The sequence below is a fragment of the Mustelus asterias genome, chromosome 20, assembly GCF_964213995.1.
Source record: "Mustelus asterias chromosome 20, sMusAst1.hap1.1, whole genome shotgun sequence".
NCBI lineage: Eukaryota > Metazoa > Chordata > Chondrichthyes > Carcharhiniformes > Triakidae > Mustelus > Mustelus asterias.
In genome coordinates this window covers 32,022,129-32,036,847 of record NC_135820.1, presented here as the reverse complement: position 1 = coordinate 32,036,847, position 14,719 = coordinate 32,022,129, and the positions used below count along the sequence as shown (strand labels likewise).

General features: G+C 43.4%; 1 protein-coding gene across 1 annotated transcript in view; it reads left to right on the top strand.

Moving 5' to 3' along the window:
• LOC144508242 (solute carrier family 12 member 5-like) overlaps positions 1-14,719 on the top strand; it is a 312,299-nt gene that overhangs the window by 262,253 nt on the left and 35,327 nt on the right. The window contains exons 16-17 of the mRNA XM_078236057.1: positions 5,857-5,961; positions 6,763-6,931. Coding sequence (XP_078092183.1) covers positions 5,857-5,961; positions 6,763-6,931 — 274 coding nt within the window. The remainder of the gene's footprint in view (positions 1-5,856; positions 5,962-6,762; positions 6,932-14,719) is intronic.

Sequence of the window (14,719 nt, the reverse complement as noted above, 5' to 3'; positions counted from 1 at the left end):
GTGATCGTGTGTTTGGAAGGTGCTGTCCAAGGATCTTTGGTGAATTGCTGCAGCACATCTTGTAGCACACTGCCAATTTGAAAAGACCCCATTAATACAAACTCTCTTTTTCCTATCCATTAACTAATCTTATTTCCATGCTAACATATTACCCCCAACCCCATTAAACTTTATTTTGCCTATTAACCTTTTGTCGGTGGTGGAGGGAGTGGATGTTTGTAGATATGGTGCCAATCAAGCGGGCTGCTTTGTCCTGGATGGTGTCAAGCTTCTTGACTGTTGTTGGAGCTTGTTTATCAAAAATCTATCTGACTCGGGGGCGATTTTACCATTTTGATCCTAAGTGCTGAATCTGGGCGTGTTTCAGATCCAACTTGTAAGCCCTGTTCTCAGGCCCCCCATACGCACTCAGCCTCAAAAAAAAATCGCGAATCTGAATCGAGCTGTGGACGGGGCTTATCGCACCTGAAATGCTGCTGCTCCGATCGGAGCCTTCAACTGCGTATGCGCAGTGAGAAAAAATTTGAAAAACGCTCCCCTGCCACATCGCTCCTGGGCCACAAAAAGTGGGAGCGATAGCCCCCACAGACATTGCCCCACCCCCACAACATAACTGTCCCCCTTATCCACCCACCCCTCTCTCACTACCCAGACCGATCACAATCCCCCGCCTCACTTCCCCCCCTACCTCACTTCCCCCCCTACCAATCGCCCGCAGAGTGGCAGCAGACCCCTCCACCCTCCCCCACCGATCTGAGGTAGAGAGACGTTGGAAGCTCTGAACTTACCTCTTCAGAAGCTGGAGCGCCTGAAATAAATCTTTGCCAAGCATGTCTGTTTTGCGCCAAATCTGGACGGGCGAACGCGATGGTAAAGTGGGAAATGCTGGTAAGTTTGGGTGCCCAACCCATTAAGTCAATTTAAATACATGCAAATGCATTTAAATTGACATCGCGCCCGTTTGGGGCGTGGCCCCAATCGCATCCATTTTCGGGCCTTGGTAAAGGGGGAATCAGCGCGGAGGCGGGCGCGGATCGCGCTATTCACCTCACGCCTGACTTTACCAAGTTTTTGCGCCCGAAAACGGGCACAATGCAATCATAAAATTGAGCCCTTGGCCTTGAAAAATTCAGTGACCCAGCCTCCACTGCTCCCTGGGGAAGAGAATTCCACAGACTAAAGTCACCCAAAAGAAAACAAAATTCTCATCTCCATATTAAAAGGGAGACCACTTATTTTTAAACCATCATCTAGTTCTGGTCACTCCCACAAGAGGAACATCATCCCGGTATCCACCCTGTCAAATCCTTTCAGGATCTTAAATGTTTCAATGCTCTAAACTCTGGTGAGTAAAGGCCAACCTTTCTTCATAAAGCTAAGTCCTTCATCCCAGGAATGAGTCAAGTGAACCTTCACTGAACTGTCTCTAACACAGTTCTACCCTATTTCAAATAAGGAGATTGAAACTGTGTTCCAAAAAGTACTCCAGCTATCGTTTCACCACGGTGCAGTACAGCCAGTGGCAGATTAACCATTAGGCTGAGTAGGCTTAAGCCTAGGGGCCCGGAAGAGCAAAATAAAATTGGTTTGACCCTTTTAAGGATGAATAAATTTTCATAACTATACCCCGTGGGTGAATTAATATAACAAATACCTATAAATAGAGGAGCTTCACCCCTGGACTTGTACTACATGCAAATAACTTCAAAATAAATGCAACAAAGAGTTTATTGTCATGATATAAGATGTATACATACATATAGTACTTTTGTCAACATTCACCCTTACATAGTATTAGTCCCACACCACAGCACGATGACTGTCACCACTGCCTCCAGTGCTATCAATGTATCATCAAATTCACGATCATCATCTGATAATTCACCAATATCAACATATTGAATGCAGGGGGCAAGGTCAGGGGGCCTTACTAAAGCTCAGCCTAGGGGTCCGGGTGGTAGTTAATCCACCACTGAGTACAGCTGCAGTAAATCTTCCCCACTTTTATATTCCATTCTCCTTGCAATAATGTCAACATTCCATTTGACTTTCTTATCACTTGCTAAACCTTTTGCGATTCATGTACCAGGATACTCAGATCCTTCTGTAATCTCTCTCCATTTAAATAATATACTGCTTTTCTATTCTTGCTGCCAAAGTGGACAAGTTCACATTTTCCCACATTATATTCCATCTGCCAATATTTTGCCCACTCACTTAACCTATGTATAACCCTTTGTAAACTCTTTACATCCTTTTGGCAATTTACTTTCCAAGTTGCTGTCATCAGCAAATTAAGCTACCATATCTTCCTTCAGTCTCTTCATCCAACTCATTGATATAGTTTGCAAATAGTTGAGATCCCATGGCCCTTCGCTAGTTACAGCTTGCCAAATCGCAAAAGATCAATTTATCCCTACTGTCTTCTTCCTGCTGGCTAACCAGTCCTTTAACCATGCTAATGTATTACCCTCTACATCATGAGCTCTTATTTTGTGTAGTAACTTTTAATGTGATGCCTTGTTGAGTCCTTTTTGGAAATCCAAGTACACCACATCTAGAGGTTTATCCATCTTGCTTTTTAATTCTTCAAAAAACTAATAAATTAGTTAAACACAATTTTCCTTTTGCAGAACCATTTTGACTCTGCCTGATCCCATTCTGATTCTCAATATCTTGCTATAACCTCCTGAATAATTGATTCTCCAATTTTCCTATGACAGATGTTAGTGCTATTTTCCAACCCTTCAAGAATCTAAGGAATTTTGGAATATTATAACCCATGCCTCTACAATCTTTGCAGCCACTGTTTTTTAAGACCCTAGGCTGCAGGCCATGAGACCTGTCCGCCTTATGTCTAATAGTTTTCCCAATACCTTTTCCCTGGTAGTGGTGATTGTTTTAGGTTCCCCCCTCCCTTTTGTCTCTTGATTTTCATTTATCTTTGAAAAGTTATCTAAGTCTTCTACAGTGAAGCAGACACAACATAATTGTTCAACACTTCCACAGCATTCCCTTGTTTTCTATTATTAATTCCCCAGTCTCAATCTCTGGGTGACCAACTCTTGTTTTACCTACTTCTTTCTTTTTTACATACTTGTGGAAACTCTTACTTTCTCTTTTTATATTTTTAGGCATCTTTCTCTCTCTCATATTCTAATTTCTCCCTCTATTATTTCTTCAGTCTTATTTTCTGGTTCTTCAAGTCTGTTCAATCTTCTGACCTGTCACTAATCTTTGCAGAATTAGAGTCATAGAGGTTTACAGGTAACATCTTACCTTTCCTATGTGTTATCTCAATGCAAAACGATTATACAACATGTTCTTTTGAGCTAAGGTCATCTCTTACTACTATGCTAATAACTTTTTTAAATTAACAGAACTACCCTACCACTTTTACCTAGCTCCCTTCCCTGTCTTTCCAAAATGTCAAATGTCCTTCAATAGTCAGGTCTCTGCCTTGTACACCTTTCAATCATGGCTCAAAATGGCTATCAGGCCATGCATATTGGGTCTGATTTTCCAGCCCTGCCCGCTCACCTGGGGACTGGGAATTTCCACCCGAGGTCAATGGACCTTTTTAATAGAGCATAGAATTCCTACAGTGCAGAACGAGGCAATTTGGCCCATCGAGTCTGCACCAATCCTCCGACAGAGCAACCCATCCAGGTCCAACCCCCCACCCTTTCCCCATAATCCTATGCATATACTCCACAAATCCTTCTAACCTACACATCTTTGGACTGTGCAAGAACCTTATACTGGTGAACAATTGCAAAAGCTGAGGTACCTCCAGTCACAGGGTGGATGTTGGCAAGATGTTCCTCTTTGTGAGTGAAACTAGAACAAGGGGTAACAGTTTAAAATAACAGATCTCCCATTTAAAGCAGAGATGAGGAGAAACGTTTTCTCTCAGAGGGTCATTACTCTGTAGAATTTTCTTCCGCAGAGAGCAGTTGAAGCAGGGTCATTGGATATTTTAGGGATGAGGTAGATAGATTTATTATTGGCAAGAAGTCAAAGGATATAGGGAATAGACAAGAAAGTGGAGTTGAGGCCACAGCTAGATCAGCCATGATCTTATCAAATGGCAGAGCAGGTATGAGGGGCCAAATCTCTTATACTTGCTCCAATTCGTATATGTATATGTATGTATGTTCATATGTAAATAAACATTGAGCCAATGACAAAATAGATCTGAGAAGAAATGTTGTCAATCAAGGAATGTTTTCCATTGAGTGCACTTGTTTCAACAAATGGAAGTCTGGACTCTCTACCATGGCTCCCCAAAAATCTGGCCCAAATGTTTCGGGCTGAGACTTTTCTTCACAACTAATTGATGTTACAGGTAAGCAGCTTTTAAACAAATACAAAGCCAAGGGAAAAGATAAGGAAGGATATGAGGGTCAGGAGGTAAAGGGCAGCAAAAGAATAAAATGGAGAGATTTCTAATAAGGTGGAGGATAGGAGTGGTTAAATGACAGAAATGGCTGAGTACTTAAATGATAAGTGAGGACTGGGCTAATTTGGTCACTGATGAAATTGTTTCTTTAACTTGAGCACCATCAATTTCCATTCTCCATTTAGCATACTTTCATTCCTCCCCTTGTTATAGCAATGTTGAGCACTAGAAAAATATTACCAAGACATTCATGATAGAAAATGCACCCCAGAAATAATGTATGCTTCTGATGTGCCCACTAATGATTGAATGGATCCATTCAGCTCACATAGACAGTGCTAGAAATGTTGGCAGACACTGCCGCTCCCCTGTTGCCTGAAAATGACAATACACATCTCTTTAACCTGTGCTTAATGCTCCCTCCACCCACATTGTCTGTATCTTTAAGACCTGGCTGGTTGTAGGGATTCGCATTCTAATATTCTGTAACTTGATTTTGTGTCTCTGTGCACTGTTTGAGAGCACATTTCCACTCCATCTGACGAAGGAGCAGCGCTCCGAAAGCTTATGGTATTTGCTACCAAATAAACCTGTTGGACTTTAACCTGGTGTTGTTAAAACACTTACTGTGTTCACCCCAGTCCAACGCCGGCATCTCCACAGCCTGAAAATGTGCCATAGTGACATAATAAGCCTGCCCAGGTCTGTCTAGGGGATGGTAACTATATTACCAATGATTCTGTTGACCAGCTATGATGGTTTTATTCAGTCATTGAAATCGATTAAGCTGTTACTGTGTAAATGTGGCATTTTATTTCCACAGTACACAATGCATAAGGACTTGGGTCCTTGAACTGAACAAAGGAATAAGTCATAGAGTCATTGATGGCACAGAGTGGGGCTGTTTGGCATCAAGTCCTTGAATATCCTTCAAGACAATGGCAAAGTGACCATGATGCTGGAACTGTCTGGCAGTGAGAACTTAGAAGAGTTCCATGAGACTGAAAATGTTCACAAAGAAAACCCTAGTGAATCTGAAGGACATTGTAAAAGTATTAATAGAATTTGGCCTAAAGGAGTTGAAAGCAACTACTTCAGTAATTCAATGCAAACAGACTGAATAGACTGACAAGAACAGCAAATTAGAATAACATTACCTACTTGATTGGCAGCATCAGAAAGATTAATAATAGTAAAACAATGAAAGCAATTCTCATGATATTTAACCTAGAGGAGAATCACAATCACATGACAGGTCCTGCAAAGTAATCCAGTTTTCCTTGACAAGTTAGCAGTCCAAACAATGTACATTTTGTGCAAGGTATTATTGCAATGTTACTGCTGTCCAATCAGATAGTAATGCATTACTGACTGGCTGCACATAGGTGTATGTGATTCACTTGCATGGAAGTGAACAGCAGAATGTTTTGCTGATTCTTATTTCCTTTATGCAGAGCTGAGAAAGAATGGGGAGATGGGATCCGTGGTCTGTCCCTCAGTGCAGCCCGATATGCTCTGCTTAGACTTGAAGAAGGTCCTCCTCACACTAAGAACTGGAGGTTCGTGGCTAATTTAAACTTTGAAGCTTTAATATCTTTGTCTTGCAAAATTACATTGGGTTAACATCTGCAAGTCCACCAGCAATTCAGAACTAGCAACAAGGAAAGGTGAGAGTTCCACGTACTTGGCAATTAGTAAGGCATCTTGAATATTATATATTGTACTGATAACACAGCCTGCAGTACAACCATCTGTTTCCCAAACACTGTTGTGTTTGCTTAATTGGAGTGATTGAATAAAGGGGATTCTTTGTTTACCTCAGGTTGCACACATAATTGGCTTTATTGCATTAACCATTCTATTCTCCCAACAAAGCTTCTTAGAATGGATTATATTGAAAACTTAGTTCCAGTTATAATCAAGAAATATATTCTAAATATAGAATCAAAGGCAGTCTTGTGGCACACTGGGTAGCATCCCTGCTTCTGAGCCAGAAGTTCCTCGTTCGAGCCCTACCCCAGGACTTGATGAACAAGGAACTCATAACATGCACTCATAACATGGTCAAACAGGTTGAGTGTCAACCTGCAAATTCTTCCAAACATGCCAATGGCTGGCGGTAAGAGCGAGACTCCTGGTCAGCCGCGCTTCATGTGGTACCCCTCAAGCTATAAGCCCCTGACAACAGACTAGGGACCTATTCTGGGAATGACAAGCTATTGAATTCGGTGAAAGTCTTCCTTAGCACACCACTAGGTGTGGGAAGAGAATTGGATAGAAATGTAGAATCATCCTATTTGGATGGGTTGTGTTCTTTGATTACATGTTGAGTTAACCAAAATATTTTTGTTTGTTCACAGGCCCCAGCTTCTAGTACTTGTAAAGGTGGACCAAGACCAGAATGTCAAACATCCACAGCTTCTGACTTTCACCTGCCAGCTAAAGGCTGGGAAAGGACTCACCATTGTGGGCTCAGTATTGGAGGGCAGCTTCCTGGAGAATCACACCCAGGCCCAACGAGCTGAAGAGGTACACACTAACCTAGTTTCATCCCCCTATTAACATTTTTAGCAGATTGTCATAGAGTTTTAAGGCACAAAAGGAGGCCCTCCAGCCCATCATAGCTACATTGGCCATCAAGCACCTATTAATTCTAATCCCATTATCCAGCACTTGGTCCATTGCCTTGTATACTATAGAGTTTCAAGTGCTCAAGTTGTGGTTGTTAAATGTAATTAGAATTCTGCCACCCTTTCAGGCAGAGAGTTCCAGATTCTGGATTCCCCTATCACGGTTCCAACATGCCCCTCTCCACATCATAACCTTCGATATGCCCCCACACTGATCATGACCCCCGGCATGCTCCCCCTCCCCAGCTCATGATACTCAAATGCCCCCACCCCCCGCCACCCCCAATCATGACCATCCATATGACCCCCGATCATGACCCTAGATAGGCCCCTCCCATCATAATCCCCAACATGCCCCCTCCCCGATCATGACTGTCGATATGACACCCGGCATGACCCCTGATATGCCCCTCCCAACGTGCCCCCCATCACGACCCCTTATCTTTTCCCCTAAGACAATGTTGTCTTCTCCTTTCCTGAAGCCACCGTCCATGAATTTCAACTACTGCCCAAAATGGGTACCATCACAGTGGGGAGATGGGATCCGTGGTCTGAATTCAGCCTCTTGTTTCCTTCCACCTTCCCCCAGCATAGACATACAAAGAACATGCAGTCCCTGAGTATTTCCACAGTGGAGAACAACTAAGCGATCAGTTTCACACCGAGTGATAAACTTATCAATTTAATATTAGGGAAAGCTCTCTAATATAATCACCTTTTCTATTCACTATTTGTAATTCGTTTTCAAGCACTAACATTATTTTTATTGAATTAAATTGTTGCCTTGTTTTAAATTTGTTGTCTTTAATATTGTCAGGCACAGCACTTTAATTGTGTCCATATATTGTCACGGCAAGTAGTTTCAATGATACAACAGTCAAATCTCATTACATCACCATGTTTTTAAGTAGTTTTTAATTAGACAAGTGTTCTAGCAAGAGTTTTTAGTACTTGGTCCATTTAATCCACTAAATCTACACAGGCAGTGAGTTCTAAGATTTCCTTGTAATGTGAGGTAGAGCCTCGAGTATGACACTGGCCTACAGTTGGGGCAGATGCCATTGAAACCCAGATTGTTACTGGCAAATTGAGAGCTTTGATTTTCATTGTAAAGCATTTGCAAAGAAAAAGGTGGAACCACAAAATATTGCTTCCTACCTGTGCTTTTTAAATACAAGAGGGAATTGTGTTTAGCTTCATGATTTTCAGCAGCTAACGCTCGTTTCTTTCCTGTCCCTTAAAGCAGTTACTGTTTTCCTCCTTCTGAATGTATTTCATTGCCAGAAATATCCTTGCTTATCTGAACATGTTATAATTACTGCAGATATGTTGCAGATGTTGTTTAGGAGACTGAAACTTCAAGCAATTATTTTTATCAAGATACAGTTTCAGGGGAAAGGATGTCATGACCCCATCTGTTGTACAAATAGTTTTTTACTTGATACACTTTGTAATCCTTTAGAACTTGAATAACCAGATGGTGAAAGATAGAATATTATAGCCTAGTCTTTACATGCTGGCAAGCTTTTATTTACAGAGACACACGTTATATATTATGCAGCTCCAAATCAACTGCCCTCCCTTGACCCGACTGCAGTATTAATTTAAAAGCAATTAACAAATTAACTTATAAACAGGTTAACAGCCCCTTAATAAGGCACTATAAAAAAGGACTAAACTTTAATGGAAACTTATAAAAATAAAATAATGCTCCCATGGCTGATGATGCACTCCAGCCTCGCTGGTCATTGGCCATGGAAGGCCTCAAGCACACCAGCCAACAACACATCCTCCCCCTCCAGGGACACCCGGATGCAAATATAGTTGCGGAAGAGGGGCAGATAGATGGGCTGAACAACCTACTCAACTGCCCACTGCCCTGCCCTGTTTATAACCACTTTAGTCAGGCCAGAAGTAGATCCACAAAGAGGTTTAAAAGGGCTCATCCAGGAATTGTACCTGGGAACTCCCGCATACTCATCTGATGAAAGTTCCAAAGTGAAAATTATAAACCTAGACCAGCAAGCTGTCTCCACTGCTGCAATACATATATGAGCACAGAGGAGTCCCCAATTAGTGCGCCCACCACCAGAATACAATTAACACCCAATTGAAATACAATTACCAGCCTCCAATCAAAACTGTTGCATACAATGGGTAGAATCTTTCGCTAATTTGTCAGAATGTCGGTTTCAATGAAAATCCGGGGCAGTGGTTTCCGCCATCACTCTGACAGGATGGGGTCTAATAGAACTGGCAATGTGATGCACCATCAATCAAGCAAAGACTAGTTTGTATGCAAGAACAAATAGGCTTTTATTAACAAGAACTTGGAGCCATCCCTATCGGAGATCTGGTCTGTACTAAACGCTAGGGGGAGGAGCCATCGCCTTTATACCCGGGCCAGGGGGAGGAGTCTTGGGCGGAGCCGGCAGGGATGTGCCATATATACAGATAATAACAGATACTAACTAACAGTGGTTAACCACAACAGATAACAGCTAACAGTGGTTTACCACACAATGCCAGCTACGCAATGATTGGGGCGCCATCTTTAAAGGATGCCCTGATCTGCGGTAAAAAATAAACAACCCCCAACCCCCCCTCCCCCTTCTCCAACACAAGCTATGGAGCAACCCCCCACATAGCCATTAGCCACCCCCTGCCCCCAGCCTATACACAGACATCAGGGCAACGGGCCCCACTCCCACACAGGCAACATGCCAAACCTTGTCCCCCTCATACAGACATCAGGGCAATTACCATCACTTCCACATAGTCATCAGGGCAACCCCTCCCCCAAACATGCATTGGGGTAACTGCCCCCCCCCCCCTCCACTGAGTGGTATGGTGGCACAGTGGTTAGCACTGCTGCCTCACAGCTCCAGGAACCTGGGTTTGATTCCCGGCTTGAGTGATTCCCTGTATGGAGTTTGCACATTCTCCCCATGTCTGCATGGGTTTCCTCCAGGTTCTCTGGTTTCCTCCCACAGTCAAGAGATGTGCAGGTTAGGTTGATTGGCCATGCTAAATTGCCCTTAGTGTCCCAGGATGTGTTAGAGGGATTAGCAGGGTAAATATGTAGTTTTGGGGATAGGGCTTGGGTGGGATTGGTGCAGACTCTATGGGCTGAATGGCCTTCTTCTGCACTGTAGGGTTTCTATGATTCTATGAAAAGCACCAGGGCACCCACCTACATACACAGAAGGGAAATGCCCAAATGGGGTTCCCCAGAGAGTCCACCCATGGCACAACACCGTGGCACTACCAGGTTGGCACTGCTCATGTATGTTCCTCTCCCCCAGGGGCTATACAGAGGCTATACTTAGCTCTGCACCCACTGTGGGCTCCCCTCAACAGCTTCCTATTTTGCAACAGCTGGTGTAGACCTTGCTGACGTGATGTCACATCAGTCGAATTTCCTACCTGGGGGAACATATGGCGGGGAAGCTTTTTAAATTCATGTAAATATATTTAAATGAGATTCCTGCCCATTCTGGGAACCTCATTGCATCACTGGCGAGAGGCAGGGAAAATGCGCGAACAAGGTCTTGCTGCCAGTATTCACTTTCCCGTGGTCTCTCAAGATTTTCTGCCAGTGTCACCATTCTCACCCGCAGTGAACATCGGCAGAAAGCCACTCCCAGTGTTGCCGTAACCTATTCATATGCCCTTCAATTTAACAACTTTTAATAGGGGAATGTGCACAAATTTTAACCCCACTCTCATAATATTTGGCACTACATAAATTTGGCCTCATCCTGTAATGCCTACTTATTTATATAAAGGAATTTGAAAAAATAATCTCACTTAATGTAATGTATTAGGTAATATATTAGCATGGATAGAGGATTGGATAACTAACAGAAAGCAAAGAGTGGGGGTAAATGGGTGTTTTTCTGGTTGGCAATCAGTGACTAGTGGTGTGCCTCAGGGATCAGTGTTGGGACCACAATTGTTTACGATTTACATAGATAATTTGGAGTTGGGGACCAAGTGTAGTGTGTCAAAATTTGCAGTTGACACTAAGATGGGTGGCTGAGCAAAGTGTGCAGAGGATGCTGAAAGTCTGCAAAGGGATATAGATAGTCTAAGTGAGTGGGCGAGGGTCTGGCAGATGGAGTACAATGTTGGTAAATGTGAGGTTGTCCATTTTGGTAGGAATAACAGCAAAATGGACTATTATTTAAATGGTAAAAACTGCAGCATGCTGCTGTGCAAAGGGACCTGGGTGTCCTTGTGCAAGAATCGCAAGGAGTTGGTTTGCAGGTGCAGCAGGCAATTAAGAAGGCAAATGGAATGTTGTCCTTCATTGCGAGAGGGATGAAGTTTAACAACAGCGAGGTTATGTTGCAGCTGTATAAGGTGCTGGTGAGGCCACACCTGGAGTACAGTTTTGGTCTCCTTACTTGAGAAAGGATATACTGGCACTGGAGGGGGTGCAGAGGAGATTCATTCGATTGATTCCGGAGTTGAGAGGGTTGGCTTATGAGGAGAGACTGAGTAGACTGGAGCTATACTCATTGGAATTCAGAAGAATGAGGGATGATCTGAAAGAAACATATAAGATTATGGAGAGAATAGATAAGATAGAAGCAGGGAAGTTGTTTCCACTGGCACTGAAACTATAACTAGGGGGCATGGCCTCAAAATAAGGGGAAGCAGATTTAGGACTGAGTTGAGGAGGAACTTCTTCACACAAAGGATTGTGAATCTGTGGAATTCCCTGCCCAGTGAAGCAGTTGAGGCTACCTCATTGAATGTTTTTAAGGCAAGGATAGATACATTTTTGAACAGTAATGGAATAAAGGGTTATGGTGAGCGGGTGGGTAAGTGGAGCTGAGTCCATGAAAAGATCAGCCATGAATGGCGGAGCAGGCTCGAGGGGTTAGATGGCCTACTCCTGCTCCTAGTTCTTATGTTCTTATGAAGGACGGGTTGCATCTAAACTGGAAAGGCATAAATATTCTGGCTGGGATGTTTGCTAGTGTCACACGGGAGGATTTAAACTAGTTTGGCAGGGGGGTGGGAACCAAAGCAAAGGTGAATTAACTGAAGGGGAACCAGAGAATAGGGCCAGTAAGACTCAGAGAAAGAGCAAGCAAGGTGCAGTTGCTAATCAAAGGGGGTCTGGTGGACTGAAGTGCATTTGTTTCAATGCAAAAAGTGTAACAGGTAAGGCAGATGAACTTAGAGCTTGGATTAGTACTTGGAACTATGATGTTGTTGCTATTACAGAGACTTGGTTAAGGGAAGGACAGGATTGGCAGCTTAACATTCCAGGATACAGATGTTTCAGGTGGGATAGATGGGGATGTAAAAGGGGTGGGGGAGTTGCACGACTGGTTAAGGAGAATATAGTAAGAAGTTTAACAACACCAGGTTAAAGTCCAACAGGTTTATTTGGTAGCAAAAGCCACACAAGCTTTCGGAGCTCTAAGCCCCTTCTTCAGGTGAGTGGGAATTCTGTTCACAAACAGAGCTTATAAAGACACAGACTCAATTTACATGAATAATGGTTGGAATGCGAATACTTACAACTAATCAAGTCTTTAAGAAACAAAACAATGTGAGTGGAGAGAGCATCAAGACAGGCTAAAAAGATGTGTATTGTCTCCAGACAAGACAGCCAGTGAAATTCTGCAGGTCCACGCAACTGTGGGAGTTACAAATAGTGTGACATGAACCCAATATCCCGGTTGAGGCCGTCCTCGTGTGTGCGGAACTTGGCTAATACACATCTTTTTAGCCTGTCTTGATGCTCTCTCCACTCACATTGTTTTGTTTCTTAAAGACTTGATTAGTTGTAAGTATTTGCATTCCAACCATTATTCATGTAAATTGAGTCTGTGTCTTTATAAGCTCTGTTTGTGAACAGAATTCCCACTCACCTGAAGAAGGGGCTTAGAGCTCCGAAAGCTTGTGTGGCTTTTGCTACCAAATAAACCTGTTGGACTTTAACCTGGTGTTGTTAAACTTCTTACTGTGTTTACCCCAGTCCAACGCCGGCATCTCCACATAAGGAGAATATCACAGCTGTACTGCGGGAGGACACCTCAGAGCGCTCATACAGCGAGGCAATATGGGTAGAGCTCAGGAATAGGAAGTGTGTCGTCACAATGTTGGGAGTTTACTATAGGCCGCCCAACAGCCAGTGAGAGATAGAGGAACAGATATGTAGGCAGATTTTGGCAAGGTGTAAAAGTAACAGGGTTGTGATGATGGGAGATTTTAACTTCCCCTATATTGACTGGGACTCACTTAGTGCTAAGGGTGTGGATGGGGCAGAGTTTTTAAGGAGCATCCAGAAGGGCTTCTTGAAACAGTATGTAGATTGTCCAACTAGGGAAGGGGCCATACTGGACCTGGTATTGGGGAATGAGCCCGGCCAGGTGGTCGACGTTTCAGTAGGGGAGCAGACCACAATTCAGTAAGCTTTAAGGTACTGATGGATAAGGAAAAGTGTAGACCTCAAGTTAAGGTGCCAAACTGGGGGAAGGCTCATTACAACAATATTATGCTGGAACTGAAGAATGTAGATTGGGGGCAGATGTTTGAGGGAAAATCAACATCCTCACTGGTTACAGGGGAGGTCCCAGAGGATTAGCGAATAGCCAATGTTGTTCCTTTGTTTAAGAAGGGAAGCAAGGATAATCCAGGTAATTACAGGCTGGTGAGCCTTACGTCAGTGGTAGGGAAATTATTGAAGAAAACTCTTCGAGACAGGATTTACTCCCACTTGGAAATAAGTGGACGTATTAGCGAGAGACAACATGGTTTTGTGAAAGGGAGGTCATGTCTCACTAACTTGATCGAGTTTTATGAGGAAGTGATGAAGATGATTGATGAGGGTAGGGCAGTGGATGTTGTCTACATGGACTTCAGTAAGGCCTTTGACAAGGTCGCTCATGGCAGGCTGGTGCAGGAGGTGAAGACGCATGGGATCAGAGGTGAGTTGGCAAGGTGGATACAGAACTGGCTCGGTCACAGAAGACAGAGGGTAGCAGTGGAAGGGTGTATTTCTGAATAGAGGGCTGTGACAAGTGGCATTCCTCAGGGATCAGTGCTGGGACCTTTGCTGTTCGTAATATATATAAATGATTTGGAAGAAAATGTAACTGGTTTAATTAGTAAGTTTGCGGATGACACAAAGGTTGGTGGATTTGCGGATAGCGATGAGGACCAGCCGAGGATACAGCAGGATATAGATCGGTTGGAGGCTTCGGTGGGGACATGGCAGATGGAGTTTAATCCGGACAAATGTGAGATAATGCATTTTGGAAAGTTTAATAAAGATAGGAAATATACAGTAAATGGCAGAACCCTGAAAAGTATTGATAGGCAGAAGGGCTGGGTGTACAGGTACACAGGTCACTGAAAGTGGTAACGCAGGTGGTGAAGGCAGTCAAGAAGGCATACGGCTTGCTTGCGTTCATCAGCTGGAGCATTGAGTTTAAAAATTGGCAAGTCATGTTACAGCTTTATAGAACCTTAGGCCGCACTTGGAATATAGTGTTCAATTCTGGTTGCCACACTACCAGAAGGATGTGGAGGCTTTGGAGAGGTTACAGAAAAGATTTACCAGGATGTTGCCTGGCATGGAGGGCATTAGCTATGAGGAGAGGTTGGAGAAACTTGGTTTGTTCTCACTGGAATGACAGAGGTTGAGGGGTGATCTGATAGAAGT